General features: G+C 46.7%; 2 protein-coding genes across 7 annotated transcripts in view; one reads left to right on the forward strand and one right to left on the reverse strand.

Moving 5' to 3' along the window:
* TRAPPC12 (trafficking protein particle complex subunit 12) overlaps nt 1-3370 on the reverse strand; it is a 35261-nt gene extending 31891 nt beyond the window's left edge. For 2 of the 4 annotated variants that reach the window (XR_013586593.1, XM_078604215.1), the window contains exon 1: nt 2827-3370. The gene's annotated coding sequence lies outside the window, so the exon portion shown is untranslated. Of the gene's footprint in view, nt 1-363; nt 440-673; nt 698-2826 lie in introns of those variants that run through there. The other 2 variants (XM_078604217.1, XM_078604216.1) reach the window with 2 other exon arrangements.
* Nucleotides 3371-7757: 4387 nt separating this feature from the next.
* LOC144724920 (signal peptide peptidase-like) lies at nt 7758-26848 on the forward strand. Of its 3 annotated transcripts, XM_078604224.1 has the most exons (14): nt 7758-7861; nt 8479-8645; nt 11439-11537; nt 14073-14155; nt 14707-14795; nt 15193-15278; nt 18332-18457; nt 19083-19142; nt 19385-19427; nt 20111-20194; nt 20676-20712; nt 22866-22959; nt 24109-24194; nt 25363-26848. In XM_078604224.1, exons 1-14 carry the CDS (start codon nt 7822-7824, stop codon nt 25502-25504), a joined length of 1236 nt encoding a protein of 411 aa, XP_078460350.1. In that variant the 5' UTR covers nt 7758-7821; the 3' UTR covers nt 25505-26848. The 3 variants fall into 3 exon arrangements, with proteins under 3 accessions (XP_078460350.1, XP_078460351.1, XP_078460352.1); XM_078604225.1 differs by lacking the exon at nt 19083-19142; XM_078604226.1 differs by having other exon boundaries at nt 7759-8645.
* Nucleotides 26849-27203: the final 355 nt, after the last annotated feature.

Genomic DNA, 27203 nt, shown 5'->3' on the forward strand with positions numbered 1-27203 from the left:
CCTTTTACCTTACCTGCAAAAGGGTAAAAGGTAAGGGTAGAGTGATTGTATTGTGGTAAGGTAAAAGGTAGGGTAAAGGTAGACTCGTTGTTTTTACCTTTTAACTTTTACCTTACCTTGCCGAGGTCTAGCTGCCGGGTCAGGTGGTGGCAGAGGCGTAGGGTACATGCGTCCCCGGGCGCCAAGGTAAAGGGGCGCCAAAATGAGGCTTACAACGTTACATTATGACTTATTGCGGCGGGCGCGCCAGCCTGAAACTACTGCACAAATCTACACCTCAACCTAAAAGTTTATATATCCCGCCACACACAGCCTACATGTCATGTAATTACATTTTGGTACGAGCGCCTATTAAGAACTTACATGGAAGAACGTCCCAAACGACAGGCGCAGTCTTTCAGCCTTAGTCACTGGCCTGTTTTTTGGTGGCGGAAACTACGACGGCCTGAAACACGCTGGAGTGCACGATCAGAAGCTGTTAAAGCTATCTATGAAGGACTGGATGAACTAGTAGGGCTGCTAGACAAATTATCGGAGGACGTAACTATGACGCCTGAAACCAGAAGTGATGCAGAACAGTTACAGGCATGCGTATTAAATTTTTACTTCATAGTTTTATTACATTTCTGGAATGTCATTCTTGGAAAAATTGATCATGTTCAGAAGCGCTTACAGGATCCTACTATGAATTTCAAGGAAGCAGCAACTGATCTTGAATCTTTGGAGTATGAATTTGTCAAGCTTCGTGATGATTTGAGCCAAGTTGCTGTAGAAAACGCCAAAACAAGATGCACAGCCTGGGGGATCGATGTGGACAGAAGACGTAGGCGACGTCGGAAGATGCCAGGAGAACTGGCAAGAGATGCAGGACTTTCAGCAGAAGAAGAAATTGTGCGCGTTATGAAGAACGTATTTTATCGACTTCAACAGGAGATGTCAACACGTTTTTTACGACTAAAAGACCTGAACACAATTGGGATTTCTGATGGACGTCAAAACTCTTCTATCCGACACAGATGTCGATGCAATTCGTCAAAATTGCACAGATTTTGGAAATTTCTATGACACCGACATCAATGGCCACTTATTTTTCACAGAAATTGGAGATTGCAAAATGCTGCTCAGTAACCGGATTGAAGTTCTACCAGAAACTCCTTTGGATCTTCTTGGTTTTATTGTGTTTTATGGAGACGACATATTTCCGAATTTGCAAATTTCACTGCAAATTTTATTAACAATAGCAGTTTCAATTGCAAGCTGTGAGCGCGGTCGTTCAGCAAATTGAAACTTATTTTGTCGTATTTGCGTGCTTCAATGAGACAAGATCGTCTCAGCGATCTTGCTCTTCTTAGCGTTGAAAGAGAAACATTGGAAAAAACTGATTTTGATTACGTGATTGACCAGTTTGCGACAGTGAAATCAAGAAAAATTAATCTTTTGTAGACTATGTCAACCAGTCTACGAGTGACTGAGTGAGCCATGTAATATAATTTCTATAAATTTGCTTCTTTAAATACAATGTTTCATTAAAATTTGAATTGTTATTCCTTATTCGATGTAATAGGAAAATGTGATTAAACGGGGAGGGGCGCCAATTTTATAGTTCGTTCCCAGGCACAAAATATCCTAGCTACGCCTCTGGGTGGTGGTTACTTGAGAGGCAGCAGAGGGCAGTGCAGAACTATCCAATATTCCCCCCTTCAAATGTCAAGCAGGGCTAGAACTTCAAGCCTCGAGGACTGTGGTTCAATTGCATCTAAAATGAGCATGGCGCGGGCCCCGATAAAGTGGTGTTATTTTTGGATATTATTTCTATTTATGTACACCATTTGTAGACCATTTGGTAAACCGCTGTGGTGGTTTACGCTCCTTCAACTTAGGAATTGCAACACAACACGAACTCACTCTCCTTAAGTAATCCTATGGCTGAGCAGACCTGGCAATTGACTGTACAGCTGCTTAACATATTGCCATGTGTAAGAATATAATTATTTATTTTAATAATACGCTTGTTTACCCAGGAAGCCTCATTCAGTCTCGTGACTTTTTTTGAAGAGGGTCTTGTAAAGTTTTCGCAGTCTGGGGGCGATGCTTGCGACGAACATTCCAACGGATTACTTTGCAGTGTCATTACATTTTGGCAAAATTTGGGCCATTATGTCGGCACACAATGGCCTCCTCTTAAAACAATTTTTTTTATTTTACGTTAAAGCCCACTGAGCCATATAGAAGCGAACTGGCCACAAATAATAGCTCAAATAAGTGGCTTATTACGTGGAAATGGCAAGCACTCAGAAACGCATGTTTATAAATGTTTGGAGGGAAAACCCGGAGGACCCGGAGAAAAATCCACGCGACCACGAGGATAGAGACACGAAAACTCCAAATACATAGCAGCAGGCGTCAGGGGTCGGGAACGAACCCACGGCATCATCCTGCATAGCAGGCGAGGGAGACGACATCTCCGAGCCACCGCTTGTCACGGGATCTCGAGCGTTCCACTGTAAAGCAGACGGGCGCGTCGTAGTTTTTTAATTGTCACGGGTCAATAAACCCGGCAGGATTAACCGGAGCGGCCTGTGGGTGTCGAACCGAGGAACCTCTGCAAATAGCGGCGCGGAACGCGCGTTGGTTGTGGGGGGGCCCCACGTCAGAGCCCCCCATGCGTGAAAGACATCGCAACGAAGCGCGGGGGGGGGGGGGTCGTTGTATAACGCGGCGAGTGCGGCACGGCGCTCTCCACTGCTGGATAGATGCCGGCGCAGTAACCCCGTGGCGCCACCGCTGCTCGCGGCGCACAGGCGATGGACGGCTTCGTGGCAGTACCGTCGAGCGTGCGACGGCGAAGTCGCCAATGTTGCAATGAAGAGGCGAAGGATCGTTAACAGTGGCGATGTTGTGAATTGTGGTAAACAATGATGTTGTGAACGGTGGTAAACAGTGGTGATGTTGGCGATGTTGTGTGAGGCGGCGATGTAAACTGGCGATGTTGTGAGGCGGCGATGTTGTGAACAATGGTGATGTTGGTGATGTGAACTGGTGATGTTGGTGATGTGAACGGTGGTGATGTTGTGAACGGTGGTAAACAATGGTGATGTTGTGAACTGTGGTGATGTGTGATGTTGGTGATGTGAACTGTGATGTTGATGTTGTGTGATGTTGATGTTGTGTGATGTTGGTGATGTTGTGAGAGGCAGTGATGTTGTGAACAGGAGGTGATGTTGGCGATGTTGTGTGATGTTGGTGATGTGAACTGTGGTGATGTTGTGAGAGGCGGTGATGTTGTGAACAGGAGGTGATGTTGGCGATGTTGTGTGGAGGCGGCACCGCGCTCCTGGCGCAGCTTCCGCGTGTCACGGTCACGTGGCCTGCAGCAGCAGCAGGAGGTGGTGCCAGCTCAGAGGTTTTTTTTTATCTTTCCGGAATCCGATGAGCTGTGAAGCTTTTTGCCCAGATGTCAAGTTGCTATTGGGGCGGATCAGCGAATTACATCGAACAGACGTTACAAAAAAACGACATGAAGGAAAGATGGAGACACGAGGTGGTCTGGGGTCCATACGGTCACATTTTGTGTCTATTTGTGTGTCTGTGTGTGTCTATTTGTGTGTCTATTTGTGTGTGTCTATTTGTGTTTCTATTTGTGTGTGTATTTGTGTGTGTCTATTTGTGTGTGTGTCTATTTGTGTGTATTTGTGTCTATTTGTGTGTGTGTGTCTATTTGTGTGTGTCTATTTGTGTTTCTATTTGTGTGTATTTGTGTGTGTCTATTTGTGTGTATTTGTGTCTATTTGTGTGTGTGTCTATTTGTGTGTGTCTATTTGTGTTTCTATTTGTGTGTGTATTTGTGTGTGTGTCTATTTGTGTCTATTTGTGTGTCTATTGGTGTCTATTTGTGTGTCTTTGTGTGTGTATTTGTGTGTGTATTTGTGTGTGTATTTGTACCTATTTGTGTGTGTGTCTATTTGTGTGTGTCTATTTGCGTGTATTTATGTCTATTTGTGTGTCTTTGTGTGTGTGTCTATTTGTGTGTCTATTTGTGTGTGTGTCTATTTGTTTGTGTTTCTCCCTCGTGGTGGGACTTTGAGATGTTTAAGGGCACAGGGTGACCAATAAGGTCTGATTCGGTCTGTAATAACACTTTGTAACACGTTTTTGTTGTTCCTGGGCAGTAAGTATTATTTTCCAATTGCTTATGCCTCACAAGTACAAAAGTGGCTATTATTATTCCCGACAAACTTTGCTTTTGTGACCAGGACAGTGATATTTTGAAACGTACCTATTTTCAATGAGAAAATGTGGTGTGCATTTGTGTCATTCCTTCACGTAAAGTCTTGGTCACAAAAGCAAAGTTTGTGGGGAATAATAGCCATTTTCTGTACTTTTGAGGCATAAGCAATTAGAAAATAACGCTTAGTACCCAGGAACAACAAAAACCGTGTTGCACAGTGTATAATGTAAGGCAGGGGTGTCCAAACTTTTTGCAAAGAGGGCCAAATTTGATAAAGTGAAGATGCCTGGGGGCCAATAGTTCCTTCTGACATTTTTTTAACCACAAAAGTTATATGAAAATACACACTGTTATAAAACAATTGTCATTGTCACAATTACCTTTATTTTTCAAATGACAATGTAACTAAATATAAGCCACTCAGGCAGATGTGAACAACTCTAAAAACACAATTCTGCCTTTCATTCAGTCAGATAACATTGAACAAACTATAGAATACCTTAAATTTCCATGAGTTAAATATCTTTGCCTCATGAACATTTTAAACAGGAGTTATAAGTAATGCAAAGTGGTATATTATCATTAAACTTTAAAACAAGTGAATTTTGCCCATGTCTTTTACATGATCTTTCAGAAATCAATAGTTTGTGTCACATATACAGGTACATAACATCAACAGTTATAACAAAATCTTATTCAAGAGTTTAATAAAACAAGTGCCATAAGTCCAAGTGCATTAGTGTGCGTTAGGCTTTTCACTGTTAATAGTGACAGATGTTACCGTTCAGAACACTCAATTTCAGATCAAGGAACAGATAACTTGCTGACACTAATGAGAAGGGTGATACTGAGATCTAGATTTCAGTAAAGAGACCAGGTTTGGCTTGAGGGCAGTGGTTGAGATGCGTAAAATGTCACGCAAGTGGGAGTCACTCATCCTTGACCTCAATCGGTTCTTGTTAAAGTTCATGACTGAGAATATTTGCTCACACAAATATGTGGAGCCGAATAAGCTCAGCATTTTGTTAGCGAATGACCGCATTTCTGGAAACCTGCTTTTGTCCAGCTGCCGGTAAAAGTCAACAAGAGAACTCATCGTCACACTGCAGCTCAATGAGCTGCAGCTGTGGAGGAGCATCATCAGGGTCCACGGAGAAGGGAGAAGAGAAAAGCAACATGTCCTTTTCAATAACTGCAAAGTCCCGAAAGCGTTTGTTAAATTCCACAGAAAGAGATGCGATAGCTGTTGCATAACTATTCATTTGCACACCGATGTTGTCCTGTGGGAAACTGTCAATTACCTCTTTCAAAGCTGGGAAGTGCACGGTGCAGGGCTCTGTTTGGGACAAGTGTCTTTGGAATAGTTGCAGTTTGGTTCCAAAGGCCTTGATGTGAGCGTATAGCTGGCTCACCACTGCATCTTTTCCTTGAAGATTAACATTCAGCGCATTCGGATGCTTCACTATGTCAACCTAAAAAGCCAGATTTGCCAGCCATACAGGATCGGACAGTTCTTCCATTGGTTGTCCCTTCTCACCAAAACAATTTCCAATTTCCTCTTTGAGAGAGAAAAATCGCTGCAGTGCGGACCCCCGACTTAGCCACCGCACATCGTTGTGATATATTACGTCACCGTATTCAGCCTGGATGTCACGCAAGAACTGCTGAAACTGTCGGTGGTATAGAGCTTTAGAGCGAATAGAATTGATTGCCTTTGCCACTGGTTTCTTAACATCGTCAAATTTGAGATGTTTGGCGCAGAGAGCCTGCTGGTGAATGATAAAGTGAAGTTTAATAGCGTTACCTGCTTCTTCGCTGGCTTTATTGCAGATCAGTGTCGACAATCCACTTCGCTCACCAGCCATGGCAGGCACACCATTGGTAATGATCCCAGAAACTTTACTCCATATCATCAATAGCTTCACAAACAGAAACGAATAAATCTGTTCATCTGGTTTGCCCTTTAAGGGTTTTGAGGTCAAGCAGCTCCTCTGTCACGTTCATGTTGTCATCAACTCTTCTTAAAAAATAAGTAGTTGTGCAGTGTCAGATGCATCGGTGCTTTCATCGCAGGCTAATTAGATATAATCAAAAGCCACTCCCCTGTCCCCCAGTTGTCTGAATATCTGACGATATGTTCGCAGCACGGATGCAGAGCCAGATAGCATTAGAATGGTGCTGCCATCATGTGGTGAAAGGAGGAATTACATCTTTAAAGTTTTATGATTTATTTATTCTGACAAAGCTAGCGAGCCATAAATAACACATTATAAGACCGAAGCTGCGGGCCATATAAAATCTGACCGCGGGCCTTGATTGGCCCGCGGGCCGGACTTTGGACATGCCTGATGTAAGGGGTTGACCGGTGTGCAATTGCACCACAAGTCCACCAATCCCTGCCACGTGAGGGATGGCGCTTAGCACGCGAATCCTCATCAGCTGCTGCGTTCACTTGCAGTGGTGCACAAGCACAGTCAACAGCAACAACAACTCTGCCAACCAGGCTCCAGCCTGCTTAGCCTCGTCAATAACACGATGTGCCCGACATCAATCTTAGAGGCGACGTTTTGGGCAACGGACATTGGCGTGGGCCTTCTTCGTGTTAAGGCCACACAATGTTGTTGACAGATGTGGTGAGTGTATTTAGTTAATGTAGCAATTAGCTCAGTCTCCTTCACAGGTCTAATAATAAAACACACACACGGACACGATTTACGTGCTATGAAGAAGGGCCATTGCCCGAAACGTCACCTTTTAAGGCAGATTATGTCGAGTTGGTCAAAGTGTTTTTTTACACATCCCATCAGCCACCACCGGGTCTTCTGTGAGTGCATCTCAGCAGCATTCTGGGCAAGCACTGCTCGTCTCGGCAGGGCTTGATGGAACCAATGCTGATGAACTGCCCAATGATAATAGGCCAGGACCCTCCCTCTGTTCGATCTGGAGTCCTAGTTTGACACAACCGATTGGACACAACACGAAGAGAATTTGCGTCGTGTTGAGAGCCGCTCAACTTCACCATTCAGAGCTTCAGGGTGGAGCGGTGGCGCAGCGGTTAGCGCACTTGCATCCCAAATTTGGATTTCCAGCCACGGCTCACATCATTGGCGCGCGATATCGAAAAACTATTCTGGGTACGCGCACCCGAACCCAACCCCCAACACGCAGCGTCAGCAAGCCGCAATGACCATCATGCTGGAGTGTGACGGAGCCTCATCCAGCAGTGAATAGAGCAAGGGCCGGGCTGTGTCGGAATGATGAACGCGGGGGAGGTGACGTCAGCGCGGCGCCCTCTGCTGTCGAGGGGCGTCCCGGGCGATCTCAGACCAAACCCTCCCCCTCCTCCTCCACTCCCCCTCCACTCCTCCCCCTCCACTCCTCCCCCTCCACTCCTCCCCCTCCACTCCTCCCCCTCCACTCCTCCCCCTCCACTCCTCCCCCTCCACTCCTCCCCCTCCACTCCTCCCCCTCCTCCTCCTGCCCCTCCTCCTCCTCCTGCCCCTCCCCCTTCTCCTCCTCCCGCTCCCGCTCCTCACCCTCATCCCCCCGCTCGCCACGCTTGGCACGGCGAGCGCAGGGAGGGTGACGCATGCATGACACGTGTGTGGGCCCGTCCACCGAGGAGATGGAGCGGTGAGATCAATCGGTGCGAGGGTGCTGCGTGGATCGTCGTCGTCATCATCGTCGCATCGCGGCAGGGCGAGACATGGCGACGGCGGCTTGCGGAGGAATCCCTCCAGCGGTGGCTTGTCACTGGCTGATTAATTAATCACGTCATTGGCATCCTTCGGCAAATGACGCCGCGTTCATCGCCACCACCGTCGCCACCATCTCCACGCTCAACCCCAGCTGCTCCGGCAGACAGCACGGGCGTGCAGACGCGGGGCAGCGCACTCACGCGCTCATCTCACTCCTAGAACTCGCGATACATCTCCTGGTACATCCCATCAAGCATCTGATAATCTCATAATCCCTGATACATCTTAGACATTTCCCTGATGCTTCTCGCGATACATCTCCTGGTCTGATCGATCCCATTATCTCTCTGATACAGCTGATGCATCACCCAGGGACGCCTCCGGATTAGTCTGATCTCGTAATAATCTCCCCGATACATTTCGTGATACAACCTCCCGGCGAATACCCTGATGCAGCTGATACGTATCCCTGGTACATGTCGTGGTGCATCTCCTGACACATCCCCTCATAATCTCCTGATACATCCAATAGTCTCCATCTCTCTGATGCAGCTGATGAATCTTCACGATCCGTGCCCTGCGATATCTCCCTGATACATCTCTGGATACGTCTCGTTCCGGCTGGGGCCATGGCGAGCCGCGTGGCGCTCTCCGTGCTCTCTCTGCTGCCCGTGGTGTGCGGGGCAAGGAGGGCGGCACGGCGAGACCAGGTGAAGCAGGTGAGTGGAGGTGAGGAGTCGCGTGAGACCAGGTGAAGCAGGTGAGTGAAGGTGAGGAGTCGTGTGAGACCAGGTGAAACAGGTGAGTGGAGGTGAGGAGTCGCGTGAGAGGTTCACGTGAGACCAGGTGAAGCAGGTGAGTGGAGGTGAGGAGTCGTGTGAGACGTTCACGTGAGACCAGGTGAAGCAGGTGAGTGGAGGTGAGGAGTCGTGTGAGACCAGGTGAGGCATGTGAGTGTAGGTGAGGAGTCGCGTGAGACGTTCATGTGAGACCAGGTGAAGCAGGTGAGTGGAGGTGAGGAGTCGTGTGAGACCAGGTGAGGCAGGTGAGTGGAGGTGAGGAGTCGCGTGAGAGGTTCACGTGAGACCAGGTGAGGCAGGTGAGTGGAGGTGAGGAGTCGTGTGAGACGTTCACGTGAGACGAGGTGAAGCAGGTGAGTGGAGGTGAGGAGTCGTGTGAGACCAGGTGAAGCAGGTGAGTGTAGGTGAGGAGTCGCGTGAGACGTTCACGTGAGACCAGGTGAAGCAGGTGAGTGGAGGTGAGGAGTCGTGTGAGACCAGGTGAGGCAGGTGAGTGGAGGTGAGGAGTCGTGAGAGACCATGTGAGGCAGGTGAGTGGAGGTGAGGAGTCGCGTGAGACGTTCACGTGAGACCAGGTGAAGCAGGTGAGTGGAGGTGAGGAGTCGTGTGAGACCAGGTGAAGCAGGTGAGTGGAGGTGAGGAGTCGCGTGAGACGTTCACGTGAGACCAGGTGAGGCAGGTGAGTGGAGGTGAGGAGTCGTGTGAGACCAGGTGAGGCAGGTGAGTGGAGGTGAGGAGTCGTGTGAGACCAGGTGAGGCAGGTGAGTGGAGGTGAGGGGTTGTGTGAGGGGTTCACGTGAGACCAGGTGAGGCAGGTGAGTGGAGGTGAGTCAAGGTGAGGAGTCGTGTGAGAGGTTCACGTGAGACCAGGTGAGGCAGGTGAGTGGAGGTGAGGAGTCGTGAGAGGGGTTCACGTGAGACCAGGTGAGGCAGGTGAGTGGAGGTGAGGAGTCGTGTGAGGGGTTCACGTGAGACCAGGTGAGACCAGGTGAGGCAGGTGAGTGGAGGTGAGGAGTCGTGTGAGGGGTTCACGTGAGACCAGGTGAGGCAGGTGAGTGGAGGTGAGGAGTCGTGAGAGGGGTTCACGTGAGACCAGGTGAGGCAGGTGAGTGGAGGTGAGGAGTCGTGTGAGGGGTTCACGTGAGACCAGGTGAGACCAGGTGAGGCAGGTGAGTGGAGGTGAGGAGTCGTGAGAGGGGTTCACGTGAGACCAGGTGAGACCAGGTGAGGCAGGTGAGTGGAGGTGAGGAGTCGTGTGAGGGGTTCACGTGAGACCAGGTGAGGCAGGTGAGTGGAGGTGAGGAGTCGTGAGAGGGGTTCACGTGAGACCAGGTGAGGCAGGTGAGTGGAGGTGAGTCAAGGTGAGGAGTCGTGTGAGAGGTTCACGTGAGACCAGGTGAGGCAGGTGAGTGGAGGTGAGGAGTCGTGTGAGAGGTTCACGTGAGACCAGGTGAGGCAGGTGAGTGGAGGTGAGGAGTCGTGTGAGAGCTCCATGTGAGACCAGGTGAAGCAGGTTAGGTGAGGAGTCGTGATTTATAATTAGTTATTAATTAAACATAATTAGGACCCTGTACTCCTCTAGAATATTAACGTGTTTGTCTTCGGTTCTGTTGCTCTGCTCACGGCAATAATATAGCGGGGCAACTGGCTGAACGCGATCATCCATGTGACAGATAAAACAAACTCAATTACCCACCGTCACCCGAAAGAGCCCATCAACTGAATTTGTCAAGTAGGCAAATATGTTTTCTCCAGCAAAGCGGATGTTGTAAGGTCTAATTTTGACCATTTTATTCGACGTTTCACTCACAGCAGCTCTCTTCTCGCGAGAGCAGAGCTGGGGTTAACGCCTGATGATGCTGGAGTTAATCTCCAGAGAAATTTTGTTTACAATGGTTAGAACTTTGCTTTCGTTAAAACCAAATCACGCGGCATATTGCCCACATGACAACTTGATTTGATTGGCTCTGTCGGGTGGCGAAGGGTATCGGTGAACAAGCCACTTTAACTCGGGCGTGTAACCCAAAAATAATGAATTATGACTTCTAATATTGGTCATGAAAGACTGTATAAAATAAGTGAAGAGTCGTGTTTGAGATGATGATGAGGTGAAACGAGGTGATGTTCTGTGTATCGCTCAGATCCCATGGATGGAATGTAGAGGTGGTTGCACAACATCACAAAACGCTTCAGCATGAAATATATTTGATGTTTCTTAACCAGTTCAACATCGGGCATTCCCAGTGAACCCTATGAGGCAACTTATTCCAATGTGCTCAATGTGTGCTGGACCCTAGTCCAGCTTCCTAAGGGGCTGAGTGGCACCACAGCCGATGGGTGTCATGTCCATTCGAATCTCTCGCAGAACAGCTCAACCCGTAATGTTAGAGAAGGCCCCACAGAAGTGGATACCATAGAACTACTTGTGAGGTCCCTTCAAGTAAATCTCTTACACACCCGCCCTACCATACGAGAATAATGTTTGTCACGTGACAGTCAAGCTGATCATTCTAATTCTTAGAGTTGTAAAATTGGTCGAATTCAGTACGGAACCAACTTCAACGTCGTGGTTTTTTGTGCAGTCGTTGGTGACCGCACTGAGACCATCATCTCACTACACTTGAGAACCCGGTTTAATCACAGGCGGCTGCCTCGATTCGAACTCTGCTGTTTGTAACGACCCGGCGCATTCACCTCTGCGTGAGAACGCAGGCAGCGTGCGCGGTCGAGGAACCTGCGCACGGGTGGCTCGCAGCACGTGCGCCTCTGTGCAGCGGCGTGGCCCTGCTCGCCCTGCACTTTCTCTACCGGGTAAACGCCTCCTCGCTCACTTCCCGCTACCGTGTCCACCTACAGTGAGGGAAAAAAGTATTTGAGCCCCTGCTGATTTTGTACGTTTGCCCACTGACAAAGAAATGATCAGTCTATAATTGTAATGGTAGGTTTATATGAACAGTGAGAGACAGAATAACAACAACAAAATCCAGAAAAACGCATGTCAAAAATGTTATAAATTGATTTGCATTTTAATGAGGAAAATACGTATTTGACCCCCTCTCAATCAGAAAGATTTCTAGTTCCCAGGTGTCTTTTATACAGGTAACGAGCTGAGATTAGGAGCACACTCTTAAAGGGAGTGCTCCTAATCTCAGCTTGTTACCTGTATAAAAGACACCTGTTCACAGAAACAATCAATCAATCAGATTCCAAACTCTCCACCATGGCCAAGACCAAATAACTCTCCAAGGATGTCAGGGACAAGATTGTAGACCTACACAATGCTGGAATGGGCTACAAGACCATCGCCAAGCAGCTTAGTGAGAAGGTGACAACAGTTGGTGCGATTATTCGCAAATTGAAGAAACACAAAAGAACTGTCAATCTCCCTCGGCCTGGGGCTCGATGCAAGATCTAACCTCGTGGAGTTGCAATGATCATGAGAACGGTGAGGAATCAGCCCAGAACTACACGGGAGGATCTTGTCAATGATCTCAAGGCAGCTGGGACCATAGTCACCAAGAAAACAGTTGGTAACACACTACGCCGTGAAGGACTGAAATCCTGCAGCGCCCGCAAGGTCCCCCTGCTCAAGAAAGCACATATACATGCCCGTATGAAGTTTGCCAATGAATATCTGAATGATTCAGAGGACAACTGGGTGAAAGTGTTGTGGTCAGATGAGACCAAAATGGAGCTCTTTGGCATCAACTCAACTCGCCGTGTTTGGAGGAGGAGGAATGCTGCCTTTGACCCCAAGAACACCATCCCCACTGTCAAACATGGAGGTGGAAACATTATGCTTTGGGGGTGTTTTTCTGCTAAGGGGACAGAACAACTTCACCACATCAAAGGGACGATGGACGGGACCATGTACTGTCAAATCTTGGGTGAGAACCTCCTTCCCTCAGCCAGTGCATTGAAATTGGGTCGTGGATGGGTATTCCAGCATGACAATGACCCAAAACACACAGCCAAGGCATCAAAGGAGTGGCTCAAGAAGAAGCACATTAAGGTCCTGGAGTGGCCTAGCCAGTCTCCAGACCTTAATCCTATAGAAAATCTGTGGAGGGAGCTGAAGGTTCAAGTTGTCAAATGTCAGCCTCGAAACCTTAATGACTTGGAGAAGATCTGCAAAGAGGAGTGGGACAACATCCCTCCTGAGATGTGTGCAAACCTGGTGGCCAACTACAAGAAACGTCTGACCTCTGTGATTGCCAACAAGGGTTTTGCCACAAAGTAGTAAGTCATGTTTTTCGGAGGGGTCAAATACTTATTTCCCTCATTAAAATGCAAATCAATTTATAACGTTTTTTAAATGCGTTTTTCTGGATTTTTGTTGTTGTTATTCTATCTCTCACTGTTCAAATAAACCTACAATTAAAATTATAGACTGATTATTTCTTTGTCAGTGGGCAAACGTACAAAATCAGCAGGGGATCAAATACTTTTTTCCCTCACTGGACATGCACGTGCAGTCTTTGTGTCAGTCCCCTGCTGGGGGAAGAATAATCACTTAGAATTTTGACGGGCTGCCACTGGCTCAGAGTTCACTCTCTCTCGAAGAGGGAGAACGACTTAGAGATGAGAGCAGGAGCCACAGACAAGCGGGGAGGCAGCAACGTGATGAGTCAGTGCCAACAATTGCCTCAGCTCTATAGTCCTCTATATATTAAGGTGTTATTGGCCAATTCATGAGTGTTTACATGTGGGAGGAAATCAGAATACCCAGAAAAAAACGCATACATCTGAGTGAGGGAGCAACACTGTATTCTATACAGATGAAACAGGTGCAGTCTATACAGATGGAGAATGTTGCTGTACTGCTTTTCCTGACAAGCCAGGGTATGGACACCTCATTGCGCATGGGAAGGAGTTTCGCAGCGTTTGTGTGATCCACCACCCCTCGCTGCCTCCACAGTGCTGGATTACAGGCCACGTGCGTAGCCACCACTGCCGGTTATTTTACCGTACTTCACCACGCTGTTCAGTGTCGGTTAGTGAGAGCGAGGAGTGCAGATATGAGAACATGACAACACAATCATAGATTTTCCTGGACTGTCCAGAGGATGACGTCTTAAATCTTGTCAATAACACTCTGGCCTTCACAAGAAACATATATAATAGGTGACGTTTTGGGAAATGGCTATGCTTCATATTGTCTCTCTTTACGTGCTATGAATAAGTGCCATTACCTGCAAAGTGGCCCTTTCCTTTTAAGCCCACAGTGTTATTGACGTTTCGCATTTTCATGTTTTTCTCTTGTACTTCTGCACCACTGCCAATGAAGCAGCAGCAGCATCACCAAATAGAGTAAAAACGTTCTACGTTTATCTTCGGCTGTTGCAGATGTGTCCTCACGACGTGCTGTCGGAGGTGCTGGCTGTCTACTCCCTCGTTCTGGGCACTGTGGCCTTCCTGTACTCCATACGGTGGGTTTCCCGTGACCGCAATCATAATATTTTGACACAGGAGTGAGGTGGCCAGGTGGCTCAGATATTATCCAATACGAACAACACTTTGGTGCTGTAGTTTTGTTAGTATTCGGGAATTGTGCCATTAAATACCAGCCACATTACTAAAACGCTTTTTCGGGCATTTTAATGCGAAATCCAAAGGATGATGGACTTTTTGCAAAGTTGCGGACGCGTTTTTCCATGACAGCTGGCCATATGCTTCTGTACTGCAAATTCAATACGTCCGAGGACAAGCACGTTGGAAAGCGTTACAGAATCCATACTTACACATTATTTTTGTGGTTTAATGTTCACGTTGCGTGCAACATAAAAAAAGGACATCGAGAGATAGAACTACGAAGTTGCACTTTTTGCAATGGCAAGCGCATTCAACGTGAAACCCACAACTATGAATCCGCTAGTACAGCCGAGTGGTTAATTTTGAAGGTGTACAATATGAATATGATGGACGATCAGTGTCACTTTGACAAGATGCGACAATGTTCTCCTCTCACACGATTGTTTAGGCCGACTGCACTCGCGATGCTTCCCGAAGGGTTCCCCAATACGTGGTACCAGGTGACGCTTAACCAAGGCTTAGGGACGGCAAGGAGAGGTGAGCTACTGGTAAATAAATGTAGCCTCATTACATCCTTCTCTCGTGATGTTTGCAGTCCCTTCGATGAGAATGTGGCTATGATTACGGAACTGCGAATGTAGCAGACGCGGTTAATGGTGAGGGGCGCGTTAATGCATGTTTTCCCGCTGGCGGGTATTGGAGAGCCCCCTTTGGCCCTCGGTAAGCAAACGATTGTACACCCCTCCCATAGCTGCTGCAGATTATTTGCAATCCACCAACCTCGTTCATTCATCGTCTTAAGAATCAGGCGAGAGGCCACTGAGACCGAACGTCCATCTTGCGATGAAGACCCGGGCAAATGTAAGCTGTCCGTATACGTGGGCGTGCACTCAGTCTGTGACAACCTCTTGCCGGGTTTTATGTCGCCCTCCAGAGATATGGAGCATGAGGTTTGACCGGAGAGACCTGCTGAGCTTGGCAGCGAGCCTGTCTGTGGGCCTGTGCTACTTCGTCACCAAGGTGCTGCGCCCGGCCCCGCGGCACCTAACTCCACTCGCTCAAGAGCAAGCCTTCTTTTTCTTAGGTTTTTTCGGTAAAGTCACGTAGGTAAAAACATTAAAAAGTAAAATAAAATAAAAATAAAAATCACGACGTTTCGGAGGCAACACAAGCTTCCGTCTTCAGGTGGTACCGTCACAGCCACGACAGCTGTATCAAATAAATGAGAGATTGCAGGAGTTACCACTGCGTTTATATAATGGTTGGAGAAGGTGGTGGGGCAAGGGCCGCATACTTATTATTAATATGGTAAGGTGAGGTTTGAGACTAAGAATAGACTGCATAACAAAGGCTGAGCCTTTGTTATGGAGAGGTGCGGTTTGTGACTCAACCTGTAACAAGAAGACCACCACTAAACATGGTTAAACAGTAATGGTTGTCTGTCAAATAAGATTGGCAAATAAGTGTAGTTACATCTTTTTTGCATGGTTAATCACATCTTTCCAATGATTACTCAGTTTGTAACCGTCATCACGGTTGAAATTATGTCTGTGTTTGTATATTTGTATGGCTTCGTGTACAAACCTTTGATGGTAGCCAGGAGGTTTGCAGAGAACCTTGGTCTCGGAAAATACAATTTCATGAGAGCCCACCGAGTTGTAGCAATGATCGGCAACGGCCGAAGAATCAGTTCTGCCGTGTTTCAGATCTGACTTGTGCTCGCGGACACGATCAGAAACATAACGTTTCGTTTCTCCAATGTAGCAATCACCACAAATGCAACTCAATTTGTAGACTCCAGGATACTGTAAGTCAGGAACGACATCCTTCACAGATGGAATCAAATCACGGATTTTATGCACTGTACTGAATCGGACTTGGATCTTATGTTTGTTTAGAATTTTGGAGATCTTTTTGGTCACGCCTGCTATGTATGGCAACGTGATAGTTTTGGTCGGAGTTTCATGTGGCTGTTTCTGTATGGTGGGAGAGACAGCTTGGCGGATAGTGCGGTCAGAGTATCCGTTCATCCTGAGGCACCTTCTACAAACAGAATGAGGGTACCCCTATGGGCTCCCCCTTGTCACCAGTTATAGCCAACATGTTCATGGAAAAGTTTGAATCAGACGCCATCCAGACAGCCACCCTGCGTCCTTCCTTGTGGACGAGGTATGTGGACGACACTTTCGTCATCTGGCCACATGGCCTCCCAGCATTGAACCACTTCTTGGACCACATCAATTCTAGACACCCATCCATCAGATTCACCATGGAAGTGGAGAAAGACGGTAAACTACCATTCTTGGATATTCTGTTTGAGAGGAGGCCTGACGGATCCTTGGGACATTCTGTCTACAGGAAAGCCACCCACACAGATTCCTACTTGAAACCGGATTCCCACCACCACCCATCTCAAAATAATTATCTCATCAAAACGCTATACCACAGAGCCCATGGCATTGCTGACCAACACCACCTGGCCGGTGAATTAAGACATGTACATCGGGCCCTCAGGATGAACGGATACTCTGACCGCACTATCCGCCAAGCTGTCTCTCCCACCATACAGAAACAGCCACATGAAACTCCGACCAAAACTATCACGTTGCCATACATAGCAGGCGTGACCGAAAAGATCTCAAAAATTCTAAACAAACATAAGATCCAAGTCCGATTCAGTACAGTGCATAAAATCCGTGATTTGATTCCATCTGTGAAGGATGTCGTTCCTGACTTACAGTATCCTGTAGTCTACAAATTGAGTTGCATTTGTGGTGATTGCTACATTGGAGAAACGAAACGTCATGTTTCTGATCGTGTCCGCGAGCACAAGTCAGATCTGAAACACGGCAGAACTGATTCTTCGGCCGTTGCCGATCATTGCTACAACTCGGTGGGCTCTCATGAAATTGTATTTTCCGAGACCAAGGTTCTCTGCAAACCTCCTGGCTACCATCAAAGGTTTGTACACGAAGCCATACAAATATACAAACACAGACATAATTTCAACCGTGATGACGGTTACAAACTGATTAATCATTGGAAAGATGTGATTAACCATGCAAAAAAGATGTAACTACACTTATTTGCCAATCTTATTTGACAGACAACCATTACTGTTTAACCATGTTTAGTGGTGGTCTTCTTGTTACAGGTTGAGTCACAAACCGCACCTCTCCATAACAAAGGCTCAGCCTTTGTTATGCAGTCTATTCTTAGTCTCAAACCTCACCTTACCATATTAATAATAAGTATGCGGCCCTTGCCCCACCACCTTCTCCAACCATTATATAAACGCAGTGGTAACTCCTGCAATCTCTCATTTACTTGATACAGCTGTCGTGGCTGTGACGGTACCACCTGAAGACGGAAGCTTGTGTTGCCTCCGAAACGTCGTGATTTTTATTTGTATTTTATTTTACTTTTTAATGTTTTTACCTACGTGACTTTACCGAAAAAAAACCTAAGAATATGAATCATTGCAGTCACGAAAGCTTCAAATCTAGAAGCAAGCTTTCTCTTTTGGCCGTAGATGTTCACCGATTGTTGTTGTTGGCATGAATGGATTATATTTTACCCGGAGTGCCCGTGAGATGGAACATCTCGTTTGCACGGGTGCCTTAACCTAACCGAATACAAGATATATATTAGAACACGATCACATCTCGTATATTTAGTCTACCTTACCTGGCTCCATCACCGATGACCAAATCACTCGGAAGCGAAGCAGGTTTTAGCCTGGACAATGCATGGATTGGCAACCCCTACGCAGAAACAGGTTGTCATATAGCGCTAGTGGGGCTACGTGGAGGGCAGTAGAAGCCGGTGAAGCAACATTCATTGTTGTACTGTACTTCCATGCCCCCAGGTTTACGCTCCCCAACCTTCACCAACGCGCACTGGCCAGCATGGTGAAGTATGTCCAAATAAAGTCCACAACCGACACAAAGTGTTGGAAAAGCCCTCATCCGGCAGTGGATTGAGAGGGCTGCACACGTCCGTGCAGGCGGTAGCCTCGGCCCTGGTGTGACGATGAGGCAGTGAGCGTGCCGCGCGTGCTGCGTGTGACCCAGCACTGGGCCGCGGGCGATGTCCTGACTGTGTCCCTGGCGCTGCGCGGGGTGGAGTTGCTGCCGCTGTGCTCCCTCCCTGCGGCGTGCCTACTCTTCGCATGTCTCTGTCTACATGACATCACGTGGGTAAGCCTGGGGATGATTACTCCATTCTCCTCGGCCGCCGAGCATTGCTGAGATCATTGGTTAGAATCCAGGTTTTGGCCGTTGTCTGTGAGTAGAGCACGCGCAGTCAGCAATTTGACTATAATGTAACTCTGGGAATAAAAATGTATGTTTGACTATCATGAGATGAGCATGACTGTCATATGGCAGTCATGGAGCTGGGGTCACTTGCAGTGCAGATCTCGGTTCAAAGTAGCTCTGTGATATCTGCTTCCATGGGTCATTTTCTAGCAGAAGTGTCTCAATGCTCTGTGAGAGATCCGAGTGGATTCTTCATCTCAAATTGTTGAAAAGTAAAAAAATAAAATAGCGATAGTTACCGGGATGGTAAAAACGAAAAGGGCAGTGGATCGTATCAGTGGAAGGGAATTTGTGGTGCAAGGATTCCTTGCCCAATGTGTGGAGGAAGGACAAACCTTTGCCACTCCGTGCGACCACGCAAAACGAACTACGGCTGAACCAAAACACACGAGCGCTTTATGGCACCTTCACTGCGCAACAACCGATATTTTATAACACTTCTCTGCTCATCAACATAGTAATTTAAACACTGCCTACCGTAATTAACGAATAACCTTAATTGCAGCTGAAAGGAATCGTCAAACGAGGCGAGACTGAACAACCACTTCACACAATCATGCTCAAGGTTGGAAGCGTTAACGGAAGTGAGACCGGAACGATGCGCGGTATGCGCCGCTGCTGACCAGCAGCAGCAGTGACCGAGCTGAATACACACAACAAATACGTGATTTTATTACATTCGTGAGAGTGGTGGTTTTGTTAAATAAAGAAAAATTAGCTGAAAGCTCTCTTGAAGGTTGAGACGTGATGAACCTTTGAGGTTCTCGTTAGAGATGGTGAAACGCCGTTGTGTTTTTTTTATGGCAGTGTCAGGAACTGAGTGGACTTGAAGGGAACATTCCGATCGCCCGTAAGTAGAGCACGCACAGTCAGCAAGTTACGCTTCTGAACAGATCTTTGTTTCATTTGCCATCTCAAGCAACCGTAGTTATATTTATTTAAGCTACAGTGTTATGTTGCACCGTGTGTGGGGAAATTTACCTTGCTGTCATTCGAATAGGATTCTCACATATATTTGGTTGGGCCACACATTACCACGTAGACTCCTTAGCCCTCTGAAATAGTCACAAGACAACGTGCGTGTCGAGCAATTGTAAATAGGCCCTTGAAGTGATAGGAGCGACTGGGCAGGCATAACGTACTTTACAGGCACATCACTCACCATAGTCCCTAAACCTGGTGGCCTTGCGTGGTTGGTATGGGCCCTGGTAGATAGAATTAAATGGGGCCCTCCGCCTGTAGGCTGGCGCCTGGTCCCCCCGGGCCTGCGAGACCCCCCCCCCCCAGTGCAGTTGCACCACCCGCACGCTCAATAGCTATGCCACTGTCCAGAGACCCATGTGATGCTGCTCGTCGTCTTACTAACATTTCCAAAGGGTGCATTCGGCCGTGTCTCTCCAAGATCGGTGCTCACAGGTTGAGCACATCGATGTTGTTTCGCGTACCCCGGCGTGTGCGATGATGTTGTACGGGTGAAATCGCTCGATGACGCGCTCGCTCACTCGCTGGCTCGGTCCAAACTGTTGCCCGCAGTGGTTTTCCCCAAAGCATTATTCGGAGATGGCGTGGACGTGTCGCCGTTCGTGGTAGTGCCACTGGACACTGTCGTCATTCCGGGTGAGGCTATCCACCAGCGCTATTCATTTCACAGCTTTCATTTTTTTTTTATTTAAAACAGTCTATGTAACTTGTTTAGTGAATGCTGAGTTTAACACGTAGGCTTTCGCGACCAATATCCATAACGGAGGTTTATTTGGGTTAGATCACGTAAATATAAATGTGTCGTTATACCCGCCACCATCTGACTTTAACACACCGGTGTGTTGGAGAATAAACCCACAACATTTATCATTCGAGTATGAAGTTTCACTGGTAATTATATTTATGCCATGTAACCCAAAAATCCTCTTATGGACGAGTGAATGCTGTTACACGTGCCTGCATAGTTAGAGCAACAGATGCATAGCATAAAAAAGTCCTCAGAAAATATCAGCAGTAAAACGTACCTCTTAAATGTTTCTCTTGTGTTTTTCTGGTTGTGAAGCTGAATGCAGCATGAATAACAAAAGCATGCCCATGGCTCTCTCCCATTGTACAGGGATATTCATAGCATTTTTGCTGAAATTTGACATAAGGTAAGGTTAATTTTCACTCAATATAAATTTGATCGCCTCATTCCACATGTTGCTTTATACATTTAGGAGGCAATGTTTGTGCATTGAACAATGAAGTATTATCTTCTTTCTAACACAATGAAGTAAAACATGAATAAGCCACCGTTACACAAACTTGTAAATTAGGACACAATGCTGGTATTTTTTTTCTTTGTTTCGTATTTACCCCCAATATTAATCCTGATCATGCAATTCGCGTCATCTGTTGAGATGGAGAATAAATTCAGATCTCTCACAAAAGTGCATCCCTTAGTGTTGGAGAACAGCCCGTGGAAGCAGATATCACTAAGCTCCATCGGAGATCCCTTACAGTGACCTCTGCTCCACACAGTAGAGGGCAGCACTGTCTCATTCGCTGAACAATAAGGGAGGGACGTCCCATCACGTGATGTTTTAATTCTCAGAGCTAGAATTTAGCCAAATTAGATGTGTGAACCACATTCACATGTTTCGGTTACTTTGTGTAGTAGTAGGTGACTAGTTTGAGACCACAAACTAACTGCGCTTGAGAAGCAAGTTTAATTTCAGGATTTTAACCGAGGATCACAGTGTCAGCAGCTCAGCACTCTGACCTCTGAGCTACCGAGCCCTCTCCGGGCTTGTGTTTCCTTAAACATGTGTTCATCCTATCGATGGGATGACTCTTACTAGTCAGCTCCACCACTTCACAGATCAAACCCTTCCCACACTAGCCCTGGCCCTTCCTCCATAGGCAAATTCTTTTGTCAAGGCGCTCTTCTTCCCCCCTCCAACCCAGCTTAAATATACGCTCCAAACTTGGTGGTGTTTCATTCTTCACCTGAGGACGGATGCTTGCGTTGTGGCCGAAACGTCGTGAGAATTATTTTATTATGGTTTTTATTTATTATTTTATTACTTCCCTTCTACGTGACTTTACCGAAAGAACCAAGAAGAAGGATCAAGCAAGTTAGGGATTATCTAAAATAAAGGGTTTTTTTGGGTTGGATCACGTAAATATTTGTCGTTAACCACCATCACTCGAAACAGCCAATTAGTAAGGTTTGTCACGTAAACAAAACGTGCCAATTGATTCCTACTTTAAGACACCAGTGTGTTGGAGAGTAAACCCACAACATTTACCATTTGATTACGATGTTTCGCTGGTAATTATATTTATTCCATGTAACCCAAAAAACCTTAATTATGAATAATATTGGTTGCGAAAGCCTGCGTGTTAAATCGACTAACCTTTGTAGGGATTTTCATTGATTATGATATTGAAACGTGTCGCCATGTTTCTGCCAGTGGATAATTAATCACTCCACTGCTGGATTAGAGCCTCCCCACACTGTGGGCTGTGTGAGTTGTTTGACCATACTTTAACAGGTTGTTCAGCATGGGTTGGTGGAGGGAGATCTCATGACCGTTTCAGATATCACTCGCCGCCTGTGGCCGAGAATCAAACTCGGTCACCGGATTCGTAATAATGTTTTTGTTTGTTATAATCGCGTCGTCGTTCATGCAAATTGCATCTCTCACAATCCCTGAGGAACCACAAATAATCGGGAAGTCATTCACGCAGTGAGTCAGCACCAACAATTGCCCAAGCTCTGCAGTCCTCTATATATTAAAATATTTCCAGCCAATTCTTCAGCATTTCTGCATGTGGGCGGAAACGTGCTAGGGGGCAACATACAGTTGAAACAGGTTGAGTCCACACTTTGTTGTTACTCATTCTCCTGGCGAGAGCAGGGTATGGCACTTCCTGGATGCCCACGGGAATGGCGTTTCACGACATTTGTATGGTAATCCACCGAACCTCGCTGCCTCCACAGTGCTGGATTACAGGCCACGTGCATAGCCACCATCGCCCACTAATACGTTGATAAAGATCATGTTCTCTTATCTACTACTCTCAAACTAGTTGGCTTTATCTGTGGCTACTTTGCATTATTTTCCAAGGGCTTACGCTTAGTCATTGAGGTAACAAAGTTGTTACATGAATTGCTTAAGTATCTTCAATCGAAGGTCTTGCTTCAATGACATTGTTGCATCTCGTATGCATTACACATCACCACCTTGACTCTGTTTACTCTTTTATAAAAGCAGTGTTACCCGGATGTGCATAACATGTCTTTCTCAACTCCGAACAGCATTGAGAGGAATAGTCGCGTTTACTTCTACACGGGACTCACATCATATGCTGCGGGACTCTGTCTCACAGCGGTGTTGGAACAGTATGCTCTGGTACGCAAGGCCCTTTGAACCGATGTCCACACGTCGCTAAGTTCAGCTATATACTGCTTTACATAAAGTTGGATTCGACAGAGTCCACGTGTTTTAAGCAGTGAGGGCCAAACCCAGAAGGTGTCCTGTTCATCCCAGCGAGCCTTAGCCCCACATGTTCCATCTCCATTCCAACTAATGCCGCACTGAGACCCATAAACTAACACATATACCCCACAGACTGGCACAGAGTCCGACATTCTCCCTTGGAGACCGGCGGACTCGCTCAGAGACCCACGGACTCGCACAGAGGCCCGCAGACTCGCACAGACACCCCATGGTTGGTGGATCCAAAGCTTCTGGGGACGGCCATAATTTGGGTGCGTCGGTCATGGTGGAAGGTTGACCGTACTTCACCATGCTGGTCAGTGCGGGTTGGTGAAGGGAACATGTTTTGTCTGGCCTCTCCATAGGAATATGGAATTTCCACCACTGGCGCAGGGCTGTAAATAGGAGATGAGCACCAATGCCTCTATGTTGGTTTGAGCAGAAGATCCAATCTGAATGTTTTATTGACTGTGTGTCGGTGTGTGTGGGGAGCGGTAGTGTCACGGTTAATGTGCTGGGCTACAAACCGGGCCACCAGTGACGAATATTTGAACCGGTCTTGGGCCTCCCCGAGGTCGACTCAGCCTCAAATGAGTACCTGGTGCGGTGTGTAAACATCGCCACTCGGGAGACAAAGGCGGCCGGGCGTGGTGTTGGCCACCCATCCCCTCGTGTGCCATGTCGGCCTTCATAGGTGCTCGCTAGCAGCACTTGTTCCAATAATCTGTTAAGGCTATACGGGGGATCTTTCTCTTTTGTGCACCCAATATCTATTTTAAGTCATCTCTATTTGTGCTGGACGTACATCACAAAGTGATGGGGAACTGATATTGCAATAATCGCCACGTCGTGAAATGTAATATTGTATCGTGGAAAATGGTATCAAAGCCGCCCGAGTGTGATCGATGAGGTCCGCCACCAAAGGAGTTTGCTGGTCCTGTTTGTCGCTAAATGAGGAGCAAGTCCCACACGCTGCTGGACGGCGCTGCCTGCTTTACCCGTAAATGGATCTGAATTGCCTGGCATAATTCGTAATTGAACCTGCGGCTTCTGTATTTGCAGCCAATGTTTCCTTATCTGGCTCCAGTCTACCTTGGGCTGCCACTGCTGGTGGCCGCGTACAGGGCGGAGCTCACGGAAATGTTCTGGTGAGGCCGCGTCAGCATTGCACTCTGTTTCACTGTGTGAATGTCATGCTTATACAGGGTGCTTCAAAACAATTTTAACACTTCTGAGAATTTGCAACAATACCACAATAAATGTGCCTCAGGACTCTATAGAGACCACCTGGAGAAGATTCCAGGCAAGTGTTGACAATGATGGCGAACAAGTGGAGACTCTGACTTTTGGAAACTGTTAACATACATTTGTTATCATGTTACATGATAACATTAAAAAGGATAGTCCCATATAAGTGTACATTTTTTAAAGCGACTTGTATATTGAGTTGTATTGCAGTGTATTCATCATTTATGTAAACTTTTCAAAAATGAATTGGACAAATATCCCAATGTATTACAGTATGTGTGTATGTTAGACTTCTTTTGCACCGTACGTAGCCAACTGTGATAATCGGTGGTGCGGGGAAAGGACAACAAACTATACAAAAAAAGCAGTTCTAAATAAATACTTTTCAATTGAGATAATTTTAAAGTGCAAAGCTCCAGTGGCTTCCTAATATCCGAAGGAAGAGCATTCCAGACGGCCACAGAAGCGCATCTGAAAGTGTGTGATTGGTGACCGTCCTTGTTCAATGGCTAGCCAATGCAGAATTAAGTTATTGTTCTGAGTACATGCATCAGCAGATAGTCTGTATTTGTATTGACATTGAGAGCTGGGGCAATGAAAAGGATATGAGAGAGCTGATACTTTAAGTTAAATGTTATACGCTACCAGCAAGGTCGTTCATTTTCTTAGTTAAAATAAAAACCACGCGGAATTTAACCGATGCTGGTGAAACATCCCAATGATGAAAAATTACGGCCAAATTACTCATTGAGATTACACACAGCAGGAACATCACCTTTCCTACTGCTAAAACTTGGCAGGAGCCTCCAGAAAGAGATTCAGTCCTGGCGAAACGAGCTCAATGATAATACCAACAAATAGCGTGCGTGATGGCTCATGTTGATGTCACTGCACAGGTGCATGACTGCGACTTCACACAGCAACATCAGTCGGAGACTTGTGATACCAAATGAGCATGTGTGTGATTTGTGTGTGCCGTGTGTGTCTGTGTTGTATGGTGTCATGTGTGTATATTGTGTGTATGTGTCGTATATGGGTTGTGTGTGTCGTGTGTGTGCATCGGAGCAGCTTTGTGTCGGCGGTGGAGCGGTCTCCCCACACTCCGCAGGCGAGCGAGCTGCCTCTAATGCCTGGCTACCCAGCAGCACTTGGGGCCTTCATGAGCTGCAAACCCAGGCTCTATCACATAGCAGACCCTAGCTCGGTGTGATATTTCACCTCCACCCTATTGTCGTTTGAACGGTGGGATCCTGCCATACATCTTTCTGTGGATTATTCTTATTATTTTAACATGGATTCATGAGCTCAATATGCTGTCTCAGTGTAATGGTCAGCACGCTAGGGGTCACCACTTGGATTAGTTCTCGCAGCGCGACATCCAAAACAAAGGTCAAGTTTATAAATCCCCTCCCCCTGCCCGCCTCTGGCCACCCAGCAGTAGTGGGTAGCCCCTATGATGCGAGATGAGTTGCCCAAGGCCATTTTACCGATACCCCAGCGGCCTATTCAGTTCTACGAGGCCAGCATCAGCGGGCGGGTTGTGGGTTCCTGCTGTGGATGGGGTGGCGCGTCTGGGCTGGGGAACTGAACAAGTTACTAGGGCATTTCAGTGGTAAAATGGCCTTGGGCCACTCATCTTGCTGTGGATGGAACAGCGTGTCTGGGATGTTGTCAGGAAAACATCTCAGGGGCACGTGTTGGTTTTGTTGTGACAAAGATGTTAAACACATTGCCAATGTCGCTTGGAATGTAGACTTAACATTTGAACAATTATAATCATCTTTCCTTAACTATAATCTTTAATTTCATTTGTTTAGTGAAGTCTATACGCCGTAATGTTTTGCCTGTTCTGACATTCGCCAAAATATGGTTGGAAAAAGAGGACAGCATGCGCATTAATCCCAGGAAGATATGACGCGTGGACAGGCAGGGATTAAAGGTCTCGTGATTGGTGGTCTAAACGTCTGGAGATGGAATCACTGTGCGGTTGGAGAAGCCTCTTCTTGGTGAGATCTTTCCCTGCCCATGACTGTGTAGATGTTAACAGTCGGTCCACGTGAAACTGTGGAAGCAGTGGTGGGGTCATGCAGTGGTGCCGGGTGGTGGGGGAGGTGCCTCCCGGCCCGAGAGGGCCGAGTGCCTGCGGCGAGTTTGAGTCGAATGCGATTAAAATGGTGTGGGCAAAGACAGAAGAATATTGAAGGCAACATCCTGTGGTAGTTAGCACAGGTGAAATGCGAGTTATTAAAAAAGGACACTTCGTGAAAGTTCAGTATTGGCCTGGAGGTTGAATAGCAATGCATCACTGCTTAGTGAGTTGATCGTTCTGCAGATGTCAATTCCGGGAATAGATTTGTTGATAAAGTGCAATGTTAATTTCATTGTACAAGTATATCTATGCGTGTGCATTTAGATGGAAAATAGTGCATATACATTAAATGGTGTTTTGATGAATGATCTCTTGTGATGGCGAGCCCGTGTGTGTATTACCTGTAAATATAATGGATAAACACTTTCCTTTCTTTTTACTTGTAAATAAAGTCCCTTAATATTTGTTGTTCTGTTTTATGATCCAGTCATTGAATATTCATATCCTTGGTTCTTTCGGTAAAGTCACGTAGAAGGGAAATAATAAAATAATAAAAAGAAAACATAATAAGATAAAATTCTCACGACGTTTCGGCCACAACGCAAGGACGGGTGCTTGCTTTGTGGCCGAAACGTCGTGAGAATTGTATTATGTTTTATTTTTTATTATTTTATTTTTTCCCTTATACGTGACTTTACCGAAAGAACCAAGAATATGAATCCATGCAGTCACGAAAGCTTGAAATCGAAATTCAGTCATTGCATGTTTAAAGCCTGCACTGCTTTTTTTCATATTGAAGCTCATCGGTAACGTCAGGCAT

This window comes from Lampetra planeri, chromosome 22, assembly GCF_965212315.1.
Source record: "Lampetra planeri chromosome 22, kcLamPlan1.2.h2, whole genome shotgun sequence".
Taxonomy (NCBI): Eukaryota; Metazoa; Chordata; class Hyperoartia; order Petromyzontiformes; family Petromyzontidae; genus Lampetra; species Lampetra planeri.